Source organism: Zingiber officinale, chromosome 3B (genome assembly GCF_018446385.1).
Source record: "Zingiber officinale cultivar Zhangliang chromosome 3B, Zo_v1.1, whole genome shotgun sequence".
Classification (NCBI taxonomy): Eukaryota; Viridiplantae; Streptophyta; class Magnoliopsida; order Zingiberales; family Zingiberaceae; genus Zingiber; species Zingiber officinale.
In genome coordinates this window covers 55,192,245-55,212,910 of record NC_055991.1, presented here as the reverse complement: position 1 = coordinate 55,212,910, position 20,666 = coordinate 55,192,245, and the positions used below count along the sequence as shown (strand labels likewise).

Genomic DNA, 20,666 nt, shown 5'->3' with positions numbered 1-20,666 from the left:
ACGTGGAGCTCGCTGGTTGGACCTATCACATCTCACCAGGGCGCCCAGAAGGGATCCGGGGCGCCCCGAGCCACATATAAAAGAAGGGGCAGGGGTGGAGCTTCAACAACAACTCAGAATCCAAGATCTGCTCCTCTGTGCTCTCGCAACGCCACGAAAAACTTTCCGATTCGATGCTGGTTTTGTTTTCATTCTATTGTCAGTATTTTTGTTATCTGTCAATTCTTGTACTTAAACTCTGTAATATTCGAATTGATAGTGATTGCCCACTGAAAGCGGTCAACGACCGCGGGCCTTGGAGTAGGAGTCGACACAGACTCTGAACCAAGTAAAGTGAATTGTGTTAGCATTGTTTTACTTTTCCGCTGCGCTTACTCCTGTTTGAACATTTTTCGATATTCACCCCCTCTCTATCAAATGTCTACGATCCAACACTATCGACTGAGTAAAAAACGAGCTTAAATTAACTACTAACTAAAAAAAGGTCGAAGGTGGAGTGTTTCATAGTCTCGTGAGGGTTTTCCTTCAACATCTTGAAAATAATGAGCTTCACCACTCAGCTTTTAGTTTACCTACAATGATCCCTCTTATTTAGGAGTTAGTGTCCCCACCTCTCCAGTCGATCAAGCTTTGCATAATACCAACCCGAATGGGGTACAACCTTTCAATTAAACAAGTGGCAGACTCGCTCGGAAGTTGTGACCATGTCAACAGGAGTTGTTGTCAAAACATATCAGGATGGCGTCCATGTCAATAGACGCAAGTGCCCGAAATGCGAGAAGTCATCCAGAGCCCATTAGCGGACCATTACCAGAGTGGATCAACTTCGACGAGTCCAAGCATAGGTATCTGGAAGGTGCCATGTCTGTAAACATCACATCGCCGACGGAGGCTATAAAAAAAGAGCTAAGGCTTGTAGTTAGACACAAAACACTTGTTTAGTTCACGTTCATTCAATCTTTCTTAGTCTTGTACTCAAATGTTGTAAGGGGCTTCTCCACCTCCGACTCATGTTCGAAGGAGATTTTCATAGTGCTCTTTATAGTCTTGGACAAGCACCATCCTAATTGCAAACCAAGTAATTCGAATCTCCTACTTTTATGTTTTTTATTAATTAATATGTATGTCCTTGCTAAGTTGTTAGCAAGGGAAATATCGTTTTAAATTTGTAGGTCCTATTCACCCCTCCCCTCTCGCTATTCGAACCATTTCCGCTACACCAACACTTGGTATCAGAGCTCGAACTGCTAGAAAGACTAATCGTTGACTGCAATAAGAGGGGATCAAGAAAATAAACGAATCAAACATCCATCTACCTAAGTTCGAGAGCGAGTTCATAATATAGAAAAAGAAAATAGAGATTTTTTTTTAAAAATTGATTTTGATATTATGCTTTGTATAAAACATGGTTTTGAAGTAACCAAGAACAAGGATGATGAAGAAATGAAGGAACAACTATGGATCAAAAATCAACGAGACGAGATCACGACTAATGATAAGGCTGAGTTTCACCTGCTAAGCGTACTACCAGTATAAGAACTCAACCAGATTAACGCCTACAATTCTGTCAAAGATCTTTGGAAAATTTTCTTGGAACTTCATGAAGACACCTCGAAGGCAAAACTAGCAAGACAAGATCTGTTCAGAAATCAACTCAGCAACCTCTGACTGGAAAAGGTAAGAAGGTTGCACAATTACATGCGAAGTTGAAAGAAATCCTCACCCACCTCAGCAACCTCAGAGAAATAATCACAAACCGAGACATGCTCAAATCTACACTCAATGCATTTCCAAGAACTTAAGAATGAATATCAATAGTAGACTCTTACTATATATCAAAAAATTCTCAAGGTAAATAGTTTAGAAGAATTCTTTTCAACTATAAAATTATACGCATCTAGATGTGCAAGTATGAAAAAAACATGAACGATGAACCACAACATCACTCTAAAAGCAAAGAAGAGTGAATCGGAATCAGACATATCTTTGGACGAAGCTTATCTGGTAAGAAAGATAAATTTTTTTAAATCTAACAAGTTTGATAAGAAATAGGCCTTCGGATATAGCTAAGAAGAAAGGAGAAAAAGAAAAGTAAGGTGCTTCAATTGTGATGAGAATCGTCGCATCAAAAACAACTGCCTCAAACTCAAGAAAGAGAATAAAGAAAATCGCAAGGCCAAGAAGCCTATATAAGTCAAATACAAGAATCTAAAAATGTGGGATGACTCAGCAAATTTGGAGTCAGACCAAATAGCAAGACTTGCAATGATGTCGACTCATCAAGATGCAAGATACAGTTCATCGGGAGAAAGCAACAGTATAGGAGCCTCAATCGACGAATCTAAATCAGTAAGGTACGTAATCTACCCGCAGATTAATTTTACGATGCAATAAAAATGTTTTCTAGTTCCTTATGCAAAGTTAGAAAAAGTGCATAGAATTGAAAAAGATTAAATTAGACTTAGAAAATAAATTGGGTAATTCTTGCGAAAAGAAGATTTTGAAAATCTTAAAAATTAAAATAAACAATTAAGGGAACAAGTAGAAAGCCTTAAAGTAGATTTAGAAATATTTTCAATTGTCTTAAATAATTTAAAATTATTAAACAATCAAAGAACAGAAATTAGAAAAGAAGGATCAAAATTTAATTTTCAAAATGCTAAGGGCTCAATTAGATAAGTATCAAAATATTAGATCCATAAAAATATTTGATAAATCCCGTAAGCAAGAATTAATTATGGATGCCTAAATCTATTTCAATCATTTAGAATTTGTTTTTTTGTCAACTAAGAAAAAAGTATTTTTTTTTTAATATGATTGACTTGATATGCATGAGTGAATCATTTTTTTCGAATAATCGGTACAAAATTTTTACGGAAATTATTTCTATGTGAAATTAACATATTCACTATAATTACTAAAATTTCAAAATTTTTGAATGTTTTAATATTTTTTAATAATTGTCCAAAGTAAATCCTATTTATTGATAATAAAAAATTAATTAACATGAATTTTCTATAAAATTAATTTTCTATAGTAGAAAATATTGTGCTCTATATCTGGTAAATATTTTAGAATTTTTCATTGTTCATGTCATTTTTTTAACCCCGATTTTTTTTTTTTTTTTTTGATATGTTCAAAGGGAGATATTATTTACGTTATAGGGAAAAAAATTGCATAACTCTAGGGAAAGAAATTGCATAACTCTATGATTTTTTTTTGTTGTAATTATTGCATTTTAGTCTTTAACTTAATCTGTGTTAACTCACATCAAAAAGTGAGATATTGTAAGTAACTCAAGTGGTAGCGACTATTTTGATGCGAGTTCAAGGAGATTAAGTTAGACCTTGTAGATTTAACTTGCATGTCTAAGTGTACACGGACTTAGAGAAACACGCAAGTATCCAAAATGGCAGAAGACGCAAGCAGTCATGAAGGATGCACGGAAAGAGTCGACGGGCTTAGTGCATTTGAGAGACGAGAAACTATGGAAAAATACTCCAATGGAGTGAGAATGACGCACGGGATGCATCTGAGGGACGAGAAGCCGGGAGGAAAACTGTTCGTTTTTCTCCTCGAGCAGTCTTCCTCCCAACTTCTCATCCCTCGAATATATCCTGTGCGTCCTCGCTCCACTAGAGTACTCTTCCATAGTGTCTCGTCTCTCGAATACACTAAACATGTTGGCTCCATCCCGTGCAATCCTTCACTACTGCTTACGTTTTCTGCCATCTCGGACCTGTACACTTAAGACACCCAAGTTAAATCTACAAGATATAACTTAATCTTGTTGAACTCACATCAAAATGGTGGTTCAACAACTTCAAATACTTACAACCTCCCCTTTTTGATGTCAGTCAACACAGATTAAGTAGACAAAATACAAAAAATGCAATAATTACAAAAAAAATACTCCCCCTAGAATTATGCAATTTCTTTCCCTTGAGTTAATGCAATATCCATCCCTCTAACTTGGATATTATAAGAGCTCAATTTTGAGATACAATCACCCAGACGACTTGAAAAGAAAATGGTCAACTCCGCAAGTTAACGATTCCAGGCGCTCGGACTCCAATGCCCGAATCCCTTCCGGACGCCCGGAAGTCGTGGCCATATCAGCGGGAGCCGTTGCCGAAACATATCAGGATAACATCCTCGTCAGCAAACTCCAAGTACTTGGATCACTTCCAAGTGCTCGAAATATGAAAAGTCATCCAGAGTCGTTAGCGGACTGTTACCAAAGTGGATCAACTTCGACTAGTCCAGGCGCTCACATTGCTTCCAAGCACTTCCAAGTGCTCGAAATGTAAGAAGTCATCTAGAGTCGTTAGAGTACTGTTGCCAAAGTGGATCAACTTCGACTAGTCCAGACGCTCACACTGCTTCCAAGCGACAGCAAACGATCACATCGACGACAAAGGCTATAAAAAGAGGACTGAGGCTCGTAGTTAGACACAACACACTTATTTAGTTCACGTTCATTCAGTTCTTTCTTAGTCTTGTACTCAACTGCTGGAAGGGACTTCTCCGCCTCCAATTCTTGTTCAAAGGAGGGGATTTTCGTAGTGCTCTTCGTAGTCTTGGACTAGTAACATCCTAGTTGCAAATCAAGTAAATTCAAGTCTCTTACTTTTATATTTTTGATTAATTAATGTGTATGTCCTTGTTGAGTTGTTAGCAAGAGAAATATTATTTTTAATTCCTAGGTGGCTATTCACCCCTCCCCTCTAGCTATCTGAACCGCTTCCGCTACACCAACATTAAGTTCCCAACACCCTAAAATTATCACCCACTATCACTTACAAATCAATGAGGAATCCCAAAGCAACATATAATATTCTTCTATAGGAATTGAATTACTCTATCCTCAATTATCTTGACCATCGTCTCAGTTTCAATCCATTTAGAAAAAAAAATCCACCATCACAATCATAACATTTCTCTAGAGGAGAGCTATCGAGAAGAATCCAACGATATTCATGCCCTATGGTCGAAAGGGCATGAGGCCACCACTGCTTTCAATAGCTTCACATGCTTACTAAACATCTATGAACAAGTTAAGGAAGTCTTCACCAATTGGGCAACATCCTTGATTATAATTGACCAAAAGTACCAACCAAAATAGCTTTCCAAGCTAATGTCCATCCTCATAGATGATTTTCATGGCCCAAGGCAGCGAAGCAAAGAACGAGCGAAATATCTCTTTAACAGTGTCTCCTCTATCAACATAAAATATTAGGCCTGCCATGAAGAGAAACTGTTGCGTTTACATCGGTAGGTAAAGCACTTCCCTAATGGTAAGATAATAACTCAACCCGTCAATATAACCCAAGTCATGTTTCGCTAGTTGACTCCACTTATTGTACATTCAATTACCGAGGATTGAGCTTTGTGCACTAAAGGATCCTATGAAGACCATCTAGTCAGTAGTTAGCCATCTTAACAAGCTCATTTTCCTTATGGTTGTCCTCCCGTGAGATTTGTTGCAAGACTAACTTATAGGCCTCTGTATACTTTATCATCCCATCTTCCCTAATTGTGAAATATTCATTCCCTTGGTAAGTCCTCAATTATTAATCGTAATAAAAACTCTGACTCAAGTAGCACCTACACTCTGGACCACCTGGAGCCCGATAAGCAAAGACTTGTACTCCGCCTCATTATTAGAAGCCTAGAAGTCCAACTGAAATGCCAACTTAATTTCATCCCACAAACAACGCCAATTATATTGTGGCTGAATTCTACACCCCTTTATCGAACACTCCAAATAGTCTTAAACCTCCGTGACAATGTCCAGTCCAAGATTAACACAACTCAGAAGGCGCCAAAGTGATCTGGTGAAGCCCCTCTGACCTTGTGGAAGAAATGCAAGTAAAACAAAATAAAAAGAATACTGAATCTTGGCTTAGCCCCCTGTCTCAAGCTACTGGCCCCCTTTTGTAACTGTTGTAGCATACTAGTTATAACTGTTGCGTCATAACTGCACCCCCCACCCCCCTTCCTTTACTTATCCGTTACTACTACTCACATTTGGATCCCACTTACCATTAAGATTATCCTCAAGCCTCTCTTTCGTTGCAAGCCCTCAAGTGATTGGGACCATTAAACGCTTAGGTGGGGCTCCTATGCACTTGAGATAGGTTAAACCAGATGTAGTCGGTGTGGTTTGAAGAATACCAATTCGCTTAACTCTAGTGCCCACTCCTCGCACACCGACCTAGGTGTATCAATTATCAAATTGTTTCATCTAGATGTTTATGAAAGTTGTAATTTCCTATATATGTAGTGCTCTAATGTTGATGGTTGAAATTTGTCAATTAAAGGTCACGTGTGCTTAAACAAGTACTATTTATCAGATTGATTCTATTATTTATCAGATTGATTCTATGTATGGCGTGAAATGTAGAAACTAGCATTTCCAGAGAATTACACCAAGGAAGAAATAAAAAGAGAGAATGTTAATTGGCAGCTAGGAAGACTGGAAATGAGATGCATAATAAAGATCATGGTTTAAAATTTCATTTCGTACTAAGTGAAATGGACGAAATTTATCTCCACCAGCACTGAGGTGCAATAGGATCACGGAGGTACCGCGATTCCACTGCAAACTCCGCATGTCATGAAGACCGTCATAGCCTCTAAAGATCCTCTGCAGATAGCAGCGAGGATACTTGCGGTCACGTGAGTCGTGACAAGGACACCCGCGAGTCGCGGAGGGATAACAGTGGGTTGCTGCAAGGAAGCCCACGAGCACACAGGTCACGGTGAGGAAACCCACAGGTGCGCGAGTCGCGATGGTGGCAACGACGCCAGCGAGCATGTGGGTCAAGGTGGGGGCAAGGACGCCCACTGGCACAATTTATGTAAAGAAAAGAAAAAAAATATATTATTAAAATTAAGTTAATAATTTCAATCAACTCTTAACCACGGTTCAAAATTTCATTTCGAGCCGAGCAAAACGGACGAAACTTATAATTCCGCCCGCACACCGAAATCAGCACCAAGCCAGAGATGATTTCATCGCGTCATCAAATACACCTGGAATAATCGCATGTGCGCAATAGCGCGTCACAGGCGCCGAAGGAGTCGCGACGCGATGTTTCTGGCGGCGCCGAAAGTGTCGCCAGACACCTCCGATGCCACTGGAGGTGTCGCCGGACGCCTCCGGCACAGTCGGAGGGAACCGCGGGTCGCGAGTGCATCGCGGTTGCTGTCACGGGAACTGGTGCGTCACGGTCCTGAGCGAGCGTGTCGTGGGGCGTTGCGTTTCTGTGCAATTCCCAATTCCCACTTAAGTATGATATTTTAAAGAAGCATCCATAAACCCTAATTAAATTATCCTAATAAAATATAAAAAATATATTCAAATTTTTAAAAAAATTAATAAATTTTATTAAATAATATTCTGAAATTTTTTTTACTGTTATAAATTTTATTTAAAATTTCTAAAAAATATAAAAATTTATAAAAATTCTAATAAATCAAATTTATATTCTTATATATTTTTTAATTATTTTATATTTTTTATTATTTTAATGTTTAATTGATATTCTAATTTTTTTTACTATTTTAAATATATATTATTTAAATTATTAAATAAATAAATAGTTAATTTATATGATTATTATATATAAAATATTATTTTGTATTAATTTATATAATTATTTAATCTAGACATTGGAAAACCATAAAGGTTACCTAAGCAAAATATTACCAGAACCCTTCAATTTGATTCACGCCACCCCTTTTAGTATTAGTAATGTATAACATATGATATTATAATATTATGATGTATCAATTTTAATTTGAGTTATTAATAGATCAAATTTTTTTAAAGATAACTATATTTAATTATTTTTTATAATAATATTAAATTATTTAATAATGGAGAACTTATATAAAATCAATATATAACTTATTTTAAAATTATACTCAATAAATTTATTTATCTAATAATTACTATATATAAATAAAAAATACTGAAACCGTATCAGAATGGCACGATACGATACCGAAATCATATTGTTCCGGTCTAGGACCGAAACCTCGACACGGGTCGAGATTTTAAGTCTTGGTCCTAACTATAAATAGGATAATTTAAATAGATTTAATCAAAGTCTAATAAACTATCTCATTAATTTAATGTATATATATAAATATATATTTTTATTTTTATTTTAAAAATATATATATAATAATTTTATTTATTTATTTACCATATGGATGTGTCGCGATATATATATATATATATAATAAATTTCTATTTTTAATTAATATATTTCATATTTAAAAAATATCAAAATATTGATACAATACCGAAATCGTATTAATTCGATCATAAACCATCTCCGATATGACTCGAGATTTTAAACCATGATAAAAATACAAATAAAGAACAATATTGAAATACGAGAGGCTTTTCTAGATGAACAAAATCTATAAAATAACTAAAAGAACCAAATTGACATACAAGGACTTTGATGCACTTTTTTCATTCACATTTTATTGAGAGACACCTTCATAGCACATAAATTAAATTTTAGATAATAAAGACAAACTTACCTCGACTTGGTTGTCCACAAGTAGCTTTTCAATATGGTCCCATATTTCTTTTCTTTGTGCTCTTGAAAGGATAAAAATGTGTCTATAAAAAGAAACAAAAAAATTAGAACCCTCAAATTAGATACCCCCTATTATTTAGATCTTCTAGCTAATGAAACAGTTAATGTTCTGCTCAACCTCGAATAAAAAAATAACATAAGAGAAAGGAGAATCTACAGCTCCATACACTACTAGAGTATACAATGATTATGCGTGATATATAATGATGAGAAATTAACTGCAATATACAAAACCATTAGGTACTCCCATTCCCACATACCCCTTTCCTCTTCTCATGTTTATGTAATTCTAAATAGGAAGAAAACTTTAAAAAGTGAACACATTGATGTTTTTTTTCTTTGAGAAAGGTAAATAGTTTATATATCAAATGAGAAGGTACATATTATACGCACACAAAGCGATAGACATGCGTTTGAATCTTACGAAATATCCTCTCAACATCATGGACATCTCCCTCAAATTGGCAGCGAGTACACATTTGCCATAACAAAAATACCATGCACGACATGCCCAAGTATCTTGCTCAAGTCAAGTGGCTATTGCCACGGTATCTCCAGAGTAAGACCTCTAGCATTCGCTCGAAGGTGCTCATCTCATGCCGTAGTTGAAGCCAAGTCTTCACCTTGTTCCATAGAGCAAGGCTCATGGGGCACCAAAAGGTGTGATCTAAAGATTCATCCTCATGCTTGCATAGAGGACAAGTTTTGAACGGCACGTACTCTAGCTGATCCTTTGTGCGTAGGCGGCCCTATGCAAGGAGTCATAGCATGATCTGATGCTTGGGCATAAGGTAAGTCTTCCACACAGCCTTTGCCCATGGCTTGGGCTCACCTCGTGAACATATTGATGTTGTTGCTACACTTACAAATAACTTTAATATAAATAGTTTTAGTCTAACATGATTATTTTATTTCTTACATTACATTCTAGTCAACTCCATTATGGTCAATCGCTAAGCCCGGGTAAAGGTAGATTGCGGTAGGTTGTTAGCCAATGTCAACAAAAAATGTTTTATATAAACCCATCAAACTATTGTGATAATACTAGATTATTCTCCAAAAGGAGCGTATTGCAAGGTCCAACTGCAAAATCTTGACAAGGACCATTACATTTTCATGAAAATTTAATACAATATTAAATATGTAAGAATTCTCACACCTAATGTTGGATATGAACGACATTAAAAGAATATAGATTGTCTTACATTTAGAACCTGAAAAATAGGAACGCTCATTAGCAAAGAAACGAAGGTAGTAGAAACACTGATTAAAAAAATGAATTACTTTTTTTGTACTTATAAGAGACAAAATAGATAAGAGAGAAGACAAAGATACAAGAAAAGTCATCTATTAAGTTATAATACACAAGAAATAGTAAAATGAAAAATAGAGTATGTATTGTTATAGATAGTTCATCCCTAAGAATAGTTAGATTGAGAGATAGGATTATAGCTCTCAAAAAAGTGGTAGCAAATAATTAGCATATATGCACTTCAAATAGGATTAAATGAGATATTAAACATTAGATCTAAGAAGACCTAGATGGGGTAGTATAAAAAATTTGTACAAATGAGATAATTTTAATAGAAGAAAATCGAAATAGGCATATAGGATTAAGAAATGAAAAATATCATAAAGTGCATGGGATCATAATTTTGGACTAAGAAAAAAAAAGAACAGCCCGGTGCACAAAGCTCCTGCCATGCGAGGTCCCGGGGAAGGATCCATTGTACACAGTCTTACCCTGCTTTTTACAAGAGGCTATTTTCTAAATTCGAACCCGTGACCTTTTGGTCGGCAACAATTTTACCGTTGCACCAACGCTCCCCTTCCTTAAAAAAATTTGGACTAAGAAATGAAGGAAAAAATTATATTCAATTTCACAATAGCATATTAACTTACAACAACTAATACGTTTTCAAATGAGAGCACAAGAATTTATTATGTTCATAAGTAGGGATGACAAGTCACAAATTGACTTTCTTATGATCACTATGGGATGGAAAATTTTGTTAAGATTGCAAGGTAATCCCTAAAGAAAAGTTAACACCCAACATAGGTCAGTGGTGTTAGATTAGTATAGTATTAATAAAAGGCAAATATGCATACTCCTATAATTAAATAGTGAAAGTTAAAGAATAGTAAATAAAGTATCTTTAAGGAGAGGATGGAGCACAAGTATTAGGAGAAGCATATGATGACTCAACTATGACATGAGATAAGATGACATCAAATTTTAAAAAGGCGGACGAGAGCATACTTGCTGAGTCAAGAGGACAAACACTATCAAACAAAGAATCTTAGAGGTGGAATGAGAAAATACAAAAAAAAGTAGTGAAAGAATGAATAACTTACAAGTTACTATACACGTAAATTTGAATTTTTCAAATTTAAGATTTTATTTTTGATAAAATTATAATTTTTTATAATAGAATTTTTTTATATTTTAAATTATTTTAAATAATTTTTAGATATCAAGTTAAACTAAATGAAATTAATATTTTGAATTTTATCATCATATAAAAGTTAGTTTATGGTTAAATAAAATTTATAAAATAGATATGTTGATTAAAATCATGTTAATTCAAATCGAACTCGATTTGAATTTATAAACTAATAGGGTGTTCAATCATATTTAATTAGACTAGTTGTATTTTTATAACATTGAAAATTATTTGATTAATTAATAAGGTTATTTTTTTCTCCTTATTGGATGTTTCTTGTTAACTTCGTCTTCCCTCTCTTCCCAATTTTGGTGCTGGTACGACCATATCGCATGCTAGTTGGTGGATAGAACAATAAGGGGGCGTTTGGTTAAATGATGGGAATGACTATGGGTATGAGTTTGATAGTAGGGTGGAATGGGAATAGGAATGAAAATGAAATCCATCAAGTTATATGGGTTTGGTTGATTCCTATAAATCTGGTAATCATTCCCAAAATGTGATTTCCAAACCCATAATCCAAACATTATTTTTTACTATCATTTCATTCCCTTATTCCCAAACTCATCAACCAAACACCCCCTAAATTTCACCTCTGTCGACCAACACAACCCAACACTTCAAATGTTGCTATCATCATATGTTCAATAACACCAAACAAGACAAATGATTAACAAAATAATTACACATTCATATTTTGACATCAAATTAAATAAAGGAAGATAACTTGGAACCTAAGAGAGTAGGATTATACCTATACATAAAGATGCGAAGATATGTAAGAGATGCCGATCTTATTCGCCAATTAGGATTAATAACTAAAGAAAGAACCACGGAAACAGCACTTTCCAAGAAAGCTTGAGGTAATGGCATCCATTTCAGTAATTCAAAAGCCGCTTTAGCTAGCACTGACAAATCTTTGTTTGATGTTTCCTGCAATAGAATTAAAAAAAAAAAATTCAAATGAATCTAGCTAAAAGCATCCTAGATCATTACAGCATAATCATTTATCTAACATAGTCCTATGTAATAGGTTCAAGTCTAGAAACAGCCTCTTGCAAAAAGTAGGGTAAGGCTGCGTACAATGGATCCTTCCCCTAGACCCCACATGGCGGGAGTTTCGTGCAATGGACAGCCCTTTTTTTTTTTAATCCTATGTAATAGGATTCTGAAATTCAAAAGAATCCTAAAATCTTGAAGCAACGGGATAGCAATTGAATCCATGGATTGTCAAACATTCAACCTCATACCTGTAATGAAATAACCGGATAGAGGAGCTTGACAATTATGTCTAACATATAAGATGATCTTCCAGATTTCAAAGATGAAATAATAAAATGGAACACCTGCAAAGTTCCAAAGAAAATAACTTGCATAAACAAAGCAGATTTTGAATGTAGCAATGGTTCTAACAATAAAATAAATTTACGCACCGTCTCCATTTTTCTGATATCTGCCTTAACTTCCTTACTAATAGAGGCATTCTCAAAAGTTTCTTCTCCATTGATCTCAATGCTTTCCCAATGATTTGTGCTTAGGATATTCACAGCCAACTCAGAAACCCCCTCAGTTAGGACATTTATCCAAGCTTCTTTTTGGGGCAATTCAAGCAACTCTACATAGTCAACCTTATTAAAGGAAGGATCCATTGATGCTGAATTAAGCCTTAAATTCGAACACAGGACTGAAAGTGTTACGCCTATGGCTTCCCTCACCTGCCTCAGTCATATAATTCATAAAATTATTCTCAGCAACTGTACTATCTAAAAGAAAATCAACCAACAAGTTTTAGGAGACATTCAAGGATGAAATATTAATTTAAATTAATTATGTCAAAACAATAGATAATCTTACAACAGAAAGCATCTCAGAAAGAACGATGATTATTTGATGCTAGCTTAATTAAGAATCTTTGTATCAGTAAAATTAACTTGCAAATACCATTCAATGCCGACGAACAACTAACAGAAAACCTGCCCATGCTAAGTAGCATTATTAAAATTTGACGAATTCTGGTAACTCCATCTATTCAATACTAGATGTGGATGCTCCAACTTCTGAAAGATGGCATGGTAGAAAAAGAGGTTTAACATATGAATAGATTTTAAAGCATATTTTTTGGAACAACTATTTAGGTTTGGTTTAATTTACCATTGTCTAAAGAATAGCTTGGTACCAATGCATACAGTTTCAACTTTGTACTGAGCTGGACAGCACAGATGCTAATCTTATGATAATTGGAAAGATGTGCACGCAAAAATATGTCGCCAAGATCCTTGAAGAACATAAGGAATGCAGATTTCTATATTAATAGATTTGAATAAAGGAATGCTTGTTTTTATATAAATGCATATGTTTCTCCATTGATAACCATCATCAAGCCACATTTGTGGTCAGCTCTACACATCTTATTTCTCCATTGAACTCGAGGCAATGACATTACTAGCAATATTCAGAAATAGTGCAACTAGAAGGATACAATAAAAGTTGATGTTTTGCTAGAATAAACAAATAAAAAAAGATAACCAGGTGATAGTTTATTAAAAACACAACCATTGCTAAGAGCACATAAAAAATAAAAAAATAATGGAGCAAAACCTTGTATTACTGTTAACTATAACATACTTGGGCAGATGGATGACTCATATTCTCCAATAATTCTTCCAAGAGTTGGCAATGGAAGTGAAATTCACCAATGGGCATTCTGGGTGGAGATATTTCAGCAAGTGCAACTGACAGGAAAGCATACCTTTTTGAAACTACACTAGTTGTTGCCGTTTGGGGTAAAGGTGCTATTAAGCAGTCTAATATTTGCTTTCTCAACAGAGGAATTCTTTTTCCATATCTCCCTTTTCCAGTGACTGCATAGCGTATACAAGCTGCCCAATCAGGTATTGTCTCTACAGAGGGGGCCACCATAATCTTGTGAAGTTGATCCATCAGCCACTCATTCCATGCTTCTGAAAGGCCATTAACATCAGAATGAAGAATACCAGCCATCACTTCAGCAGCGACACACTGCTTTGGTCTCTCTTTTGCACTAGAAAATTCATCTAAAGTGTGTTGAAAGGCCTTCAGAGCTGGCATTCCACACTCCTGTATCGTTTGAATAGAAACTATCTCCTCCATAAAATGATATCCAATTTGGGGTTCATTGGCCATGAAGCTAAGAAATCAAAATAGAAAACAGTGATGGCTTTATCAGCAAGGCTTTGGAAGGATGACTCTCCTTTCACCAACAATGCTTTGAAAGGATGACATGGGAAAGGTTCATCATCTCATGGAAAAATCCATCCTCCATTAGTATTTCACTCAATACTCCTCCAGTAGTTCGTAGCAGCTCCTGACTCGGGATTTTGTGAGGTGGGCCTTGCAATAAAGTATTTAAGGCAGATACTGCAAGTATTCTTGACTGCGGAAGTTGACTTTTCAAATTTCTGAGAAAATGACCTGTAGTGACAATATTTTACATATAAACAGATTGCAAGTGTAAAATATATCAAGCATTGGTGTTCAAATTATACCAAGTAAACAATATTCATCAGGATACCATATCAATTTTAGCAAACAAAGTTTCAAATTGCTGACCTGCAGTTTCCCCTAAGATTTTTAAAAATAGATGTGAATCACTTCTAGAAGCCAAAGTAAGCAACAGCAATACTCTGTTAGCCATCAAATTATACCTGAAACATTTAGCATACATACAGCAATGAAAAGGAAATGAGAATATGATCAAAATTTTCTGAGTAAATGACAACATGAGTAATAAAATCAAAAGAAAATTTTTGAGGCAACAAAACCATTGCAATCACAATTCATTGCACAAAAAATGTTCATCAAATAAATTTGTAAAGAAAAACATAGCCATTACCTCCAATGCAAGCCTGTGTTCTCAAAGCCCAAGGAACTAATTTGGGATATTAACTTGATAATTTCTAACTCCCCTGATTCAGCATCTGAAGCCTTGAAAAAACTTCTCGATATTCCAGAGAAATGATTGTTGTATTTAACAAACAACTGGAAGAATGCAAAACTTGAATTTGAGGGAAAATATAAATGCATTAACTTATGAGATGATCAGTCATTGTACAATGGCCTATACCTCAATAATAGCTTTTTGAGCTTTCAATGACTCATGGTGGGAGCTTCATGGATAAGCAGAGTAGGTGAGATTCAAATACGGCAGTAGTTAAAGTCATAACATGGGGAAGATATAATAATAAAAACTAACCTAGTTAGCAGACCAATGATAAATGCTGAGAACGAAGCTGCATTCTAAATATAGACATAAGTGAAGGAATGAGTGTGCATGGTTAAAGCAATGTATTTAAGACAAACAACATAAACAAGACAGTAGAAGAATACACTACCACTGCCAAATGCCTGAAAACAGTTTGAGTTGAAAGAACTGAGCAAGAACCTAGTACTAAATGTTCTGGAGCTCTTGAATCCTGCAATTTTGCACTCAGTATGAGGACACACTTGGAAACTAATGATGGCCATCGCTTCAACATTTTTGAAAGAGATCTTCCAGCAAACCTAAAGATTAGAAAACAATGAAAAAATTAGCTGAATTGATTGCTTTATCTTAACATCAACAAGATCGCCAGTCAATTGAGAAAATCACATTCTCCTGATAAATTTTAGAAGTGCCAGCACACAACAAATACAATAATCTGAACACAAATAAATGAACTAATAAACTTAAGGACTTCAACTAGTAAGGGTTTACATTGTACTCTTCATCTAACCACCACCATACTTGTGTTCAATACCAACACTCCAACAAAGACACTGGGTGGACACTTGTAAACACTATTGATCATGATTAAGAATTTTAAGAAATAGTTGTGCAGAACAATTGCATCCACATTTGTATCAAACACTAGTACCCGAATCCTAGTAACATAGCCATTGGGAAGCAAGATCAATGATCAATACTATAACTAAATGATAGTCATGAACCTTAGTTCTTCCAATGCTAACTAAATGTCTTTTCATTTTTCTGTTAATGGTATTAAGACCCATTATACTTGACCCAAGTCAGTGGACAGACCAAATTACTTAACAGCGAGAGCACCCAGACACCAACCATTAGTTGTTGCAGTACTAATTAATTTTAAGAAATAAAAGTAAGCAGACTGAAACAATATACATTCAAATCTTTATAAATAAAGAAATTATAACCAGCAGAAAATCTGAGAGAAAACTTACGAGCGAATAGTTTCATAGTTGTGCAAAGAGAGATTTAGAAGATCCTCCATCAATAGGAGCAAGTGCTCCGACGGAGATATATTGTCATCCGTACAAAACCGGTGATATGAGGATTGCGATGATCTCCACGTGTTATGCATGTATGCCTTGTCAATAAGTGCCCATCTTGGCCTACAAGAATGAAGTAGTATAAAGTCTTAATAATATTGAGTTCAGTATTCCAAAAAGACAAAAATAGATAAGAGCAAGCACCTTTTTTTCCCTCTAGCATGAGAAGATATAATGAAGTTACATGGAGGCTCAATTATAGCAACTGACTCCAATTTCCATGCCTGAGTGTGACTTGACCATTCTTCATATTCCAAGCTTCCTACATTATGAAAAGGAAAAGATAACAAATAGCAAACCATTTATATCAGTAGGATATCATTCTCATTAAGGAATTGTTAGATATCTATTTATAGTGTTGACCACTTACCAAAATTTCCTAAAGCATCTATTATACGAATGATAAGTATTAGAAGTACACTATCTTCAGACCATTCTTTCAGTAAATATCTGTCAAAATTACAACAGAAAATTAGGTCAAGATAGATACACATAGCTAATATGGGCATACCTGCATGCTGCATGTATTTGCTGAGCAGCCCTCTCCCTCATTTCTGCACTACCAATACTTGGTCCAACAGCCCCAGCAATAACAAAACTATCAAAATCAACTACTTTCGCTTCTCTATTCTTGCAGGAAGGGTGCATATCAGGCAAGCATGACATTACACCTTGCAAAGAAGAGTAAATACGCAATAGCGTCACCTTCAAATGTTCCTTCTCATCCCCTGTGCAACATATACCAGCCATATTATCATAATGTACAGAGAATAGAGTCAAGTCAAGGAACATGAGTAAGGTACATTATATATATATGGCTCGTAGGGATCATGACAAGGAACTCAAATTTAAGGCCAAATTTAAGCCATCAACGGTTGACAAAAACAAACTGTTGCTGGATGATTAGGAGTTAAGGCATGTTTATCTCACCTGCCTCCATGGCCATTTTTGTATGGCAAATCTTGGAAAGATCATCAAGAGCTGATTGGAAATGAATATCCAAGAGTTCAGTTACAAAGGAGAGTTCATCATGAGTAGGAATATGCCACCAAGGAAGGGGTACCACTTTTTCATTCTCGCTAACTTTGCTACAAAGCCATTCTTCTATAAATGAAATCACAGGCTTACTAGAAGACGACCTACACATCCACAACAAATAAGCAAGCAATCCATAAGAAAAAACTGCATAAGCCATAATACCAAGGGGAGAAATTCCTGCATACTTAAACTGGTCAATAGGGTAATAGAGAATCAGACTTGCAAGAAGAGAGCAAAGGATATGATTGCCAGCTCCATTTACCTGTTATATCACAACTAAATCATTTTTAACAACCCTCAAAGTATAAAAAAAATTAAATTAGTTGTCAGGCTACAAAATGATTCTCTATAATTATTATTTTAAAACCTTCCAGGAAGGGGCCTGAAATGCACATCTAATTGCTAACTTCAGTTCATCTCGAAACTGCAATAGCACTGGTCCTCCATAAGTTATGGCTATTGCAAGAACTTTTAGATGATACTCCAATGTTGTTTCAAGTGCAGGCGAAAGCATAGCCTACATGAACAATAATTCAGAGAGTGCATATGACAACAAAACTAACATAAAAAGTATAGACAAACCTTTCTAGTTAGAGCTGCATTAAAATTTCTTTCACCACCAAAATCTGTGACTGGGGAACCTTCAAAAGAGGATAATATGGTCATTAAGATTGGTTTAATAAGGTGGACTGCTGCCTCTTCAGAGTTTGACAAAACAGAGGCACAACAAAGAAGCCCAACTTCAGTCGTAGCTCCAGGAAGAATATTTGAGTTCACAAAGATGGATATTTTCCTCAAGGCCTAAAAAATATCTTAAGAGTGAGAATTCGCATGAGTACAGAAGAAAACTGCAAATTACTGCACTCAAATAGTTTCTGAAGAAAAAATGGCTCAAACCTGATCAGATAGTGTTTTTGGCAATTTTCCAAGCAAGATTTTGAGCATACAAAAGTAGTATGGACTCTCTGCAAGAAATGTTCTTGATGATGTTGAGTTTAATGGAACATCATTGCTGAAAGAATCACCAATAAATCAGCACAATGGCATCCAAAAGGAACACCAACTAAAATTACTATAACTCCTTACGTCACACTAGACTGTTCCAAATGCTGAAGGAGAGAGAACAAATGGCAAAAGAACTCATCTAGCCATTCTGAAAAATTGATGCTTTGCAGGAACGAATGACCATCATTGTTACCAGAAATCATAGTTATCTATAATTAAATGAAATTTAGTAAGAATAAAACACTACCAATCATGCTCATTTACAGTTAGAATAAAGCATTACTACTCATGTGCACATAAAGGAATCAACAAAAGTACCTACACTGGAAAATATGGAACCAATCAACTGCATTGTTGCCATTGTTTTTGGAGGATCATTAGCATCCATGCCAAGTAGTGCATTGGAGAGTGATACTACTATCAGCTCCGGCAATGACTCATAGTAACAAACCTCATCATCTGTTTGAGAAGCACAGAGAGAAGCAAGAAAAAGTGCCCGACTAGTAAATGCCATGGATGTGACAGCAGATTTCAATTGGTGGGTGGCAGTCAACTGTTGCAAAATAAAGAACAATTAGACTCAGTTAATTACTAAAAAAAATGCAAGAAAAAGATGGGGTGAAATATAACATTGAAAATTTGTTCAAAGTTAATAACTTGTTCAAATACAAGAACAGAAGATGATACCAAATGAAGTGCCAAAGATAGGCAATTCCTTAACTACTTTCCTATTCAAATAACAATCCTAATGATGCAAATGAATCTAGGACAAATAAAATAAACCACAAATGGTAGTATTCTATTTTACTGTTTCTAGATAACTTAATCTATTTTGTAAAGCTTTAACTCTTAGAAGCCTGGATTGTTGGAGGGCTTACACAAAAGAAACTCTCCCCCTTTGTCTTACATGGTTTGTTAAGTCATCAATAAATGTTGCTTCTCTATAACAGTTCCTTTTTACTTGTGAGACTTTAACTGAGGCATGCATCCCATAAGCATCACAGACTGATGAACATGAATTTATCCCACCTCACTCATGTTGGGTCAAGCGGCATCACAGCTCAACCACCAACTAAACATTGAATTCATCATACCATCTTCCATCTTTTGCTGCACAAGTTGGAACCTCATATTTTCCTTGATTCCTTCACTGTTGTCTTCTCTACTAAATAAAAGTCCCTGATTTTCTTTCAACTGTATATGAGCCCATCCACCTCCCAGCTGTGTCTAAAAGCTATATAATGCAAGCTAGGCAATTAAATTTGTGGAAATTTTAGATTTAAAAAATATATATATTTGGTAAGATCTTTTCTTTGGGAGGATAAAGTCTTTAAAGGTGGTTTCCAAGTAGGTAATTACCTATTTAGTGTTGAAGGAAATTCCTGTAGAAGTTTCATTTAATTGGGTCAATTTCTATTTTTGCAAGTTGATCTATTTCCAAGTTTGATTGAGTCCTTTTAGATATATCATTATCTTTTTCCTTAATTGTAGTTAGTTTATTTTCCATGTTGTTTAGGTCAGAGTCTCTGATCTTAAACCCAATATAAATCAATTTTTTAGCATGAATATTTTAAGAAAAATTCTCTTTGTGAATTTTCATTTACTGCATGAATTCATATATTTCTCTGTATGAGATAGTTATCTTTTATGTCAAGCGAATGTAGACACATTCTAAGTTTGAGTTCAATTATAGCGTTGCTTGCCTGTTTACTCACATTTATTGTTCTATTTATATTTCCTTTATCCTCTCCTTTTTGTTGTTTGTCATCTAACAGTAGCCATCGATATCCCTCCCCAGTCATTAGATTCTAGCCACAGTTTGCAACTCTTCCCTTGTTTCAACGACCACGAACCAGAAAACCAAATGGCAGGTGATAGACACTATATAACCCACTAAAGGTTCGTTGGCATCCTATAGTAGAAGGCACATCCCGCGCCACCACCCGAACATAATATCACTTCTCATATCAGCAATTACCCCAACACCCTCACTTGTACCTCCACTACCTTGAGCTTTGGCACCAAGTCTCAACAAGTGCCTCCAAGCCGCCACCACCACATTCATCACGACTAGCCACAACACAAGTTTGTTTGTCTCATTAAATGACATTCACTAAAGCCTCCTCCTAATGCAATTGCTAGCATCCTCTACAAAGTGATCACTCACTTCTTCTCCACCCATTCCTTATCATTGTCGATCAACTGCTTCTGTTGCACTCTTGACCAATGTGTCATA

At 35.4% G+C, this 20,666-nt stretch overlaps 1 protein-coding gene across 1 annotated transcript in view; it reads right to left on the bottom strand.

The window, feature by feature from the left end:
• LOC122056496 (proteasome activator subunit 4-like) overlaps positions 1 to 20,666 on the bottom strand; it is a 62,805-nt gene that overhangs the window by 22,417 nt on the left and 19,722 nt on the right. The window contains 24 exon segments of the mRNA XM_042618474.1: positions 8,563 to 8,644; positions 11,820 to 11,998; positions 12,316 to 12,411; positions 12,499 to 12,780; positions 13,691 to 14,168; positions 14,170 to 14,216; positions 14,218 to 14,306; positions 14,309 to 14,515; positions 14,654 to 14,748; positions 14,937 to 15,082; positions 15,168 to 15,210; positions 15,297 to 15,340; positions 15,436 to 15,604; positions 16,280 to 16,450; positions 16,532 to 16,649; positions 16,758 to 16,837; positions 16,899 to 17,115; positions 17,318 to 17,526; positions 17,611 to 17,687; positions 17,793 to 17,942; positions 18,008 to 18,226; positions 18,323 to 18,437; positions 18,512 to 18,639; positions 18,753 to 18,983. Of these exon segments, the coding sequence (XP_042474408.1) occupies positions 8,563 to 8,644; positions 11,820 to 11,998; positions 12,316 to 12,411; positions 12,499 to 12,780; positions 13,691 to 14,168; positions 14,170 to 14,216; positions 14,218 to 14,306; positions 14,309 to 14,515; positions 14,654 to 14,748; positions 14,937 to 15,082; positions 15,168 to 15,210; positions 15,297 to 15,340; positions 15,436 to 15,604; positions 16,280 to 16,450; positions 16,532 to 16,649; positions 16,758 to 16,837; positions 16,899 to 17,115; positions 17,318 to 17,526; positions 17,611 to 17,687; positions 17,793 to 17,942; positions 18,008 to 18,226; positions 18,323 to 18,437; positions 18,512 to 18,639; positions 18,753 to 18,983 (3,672 nt within the window).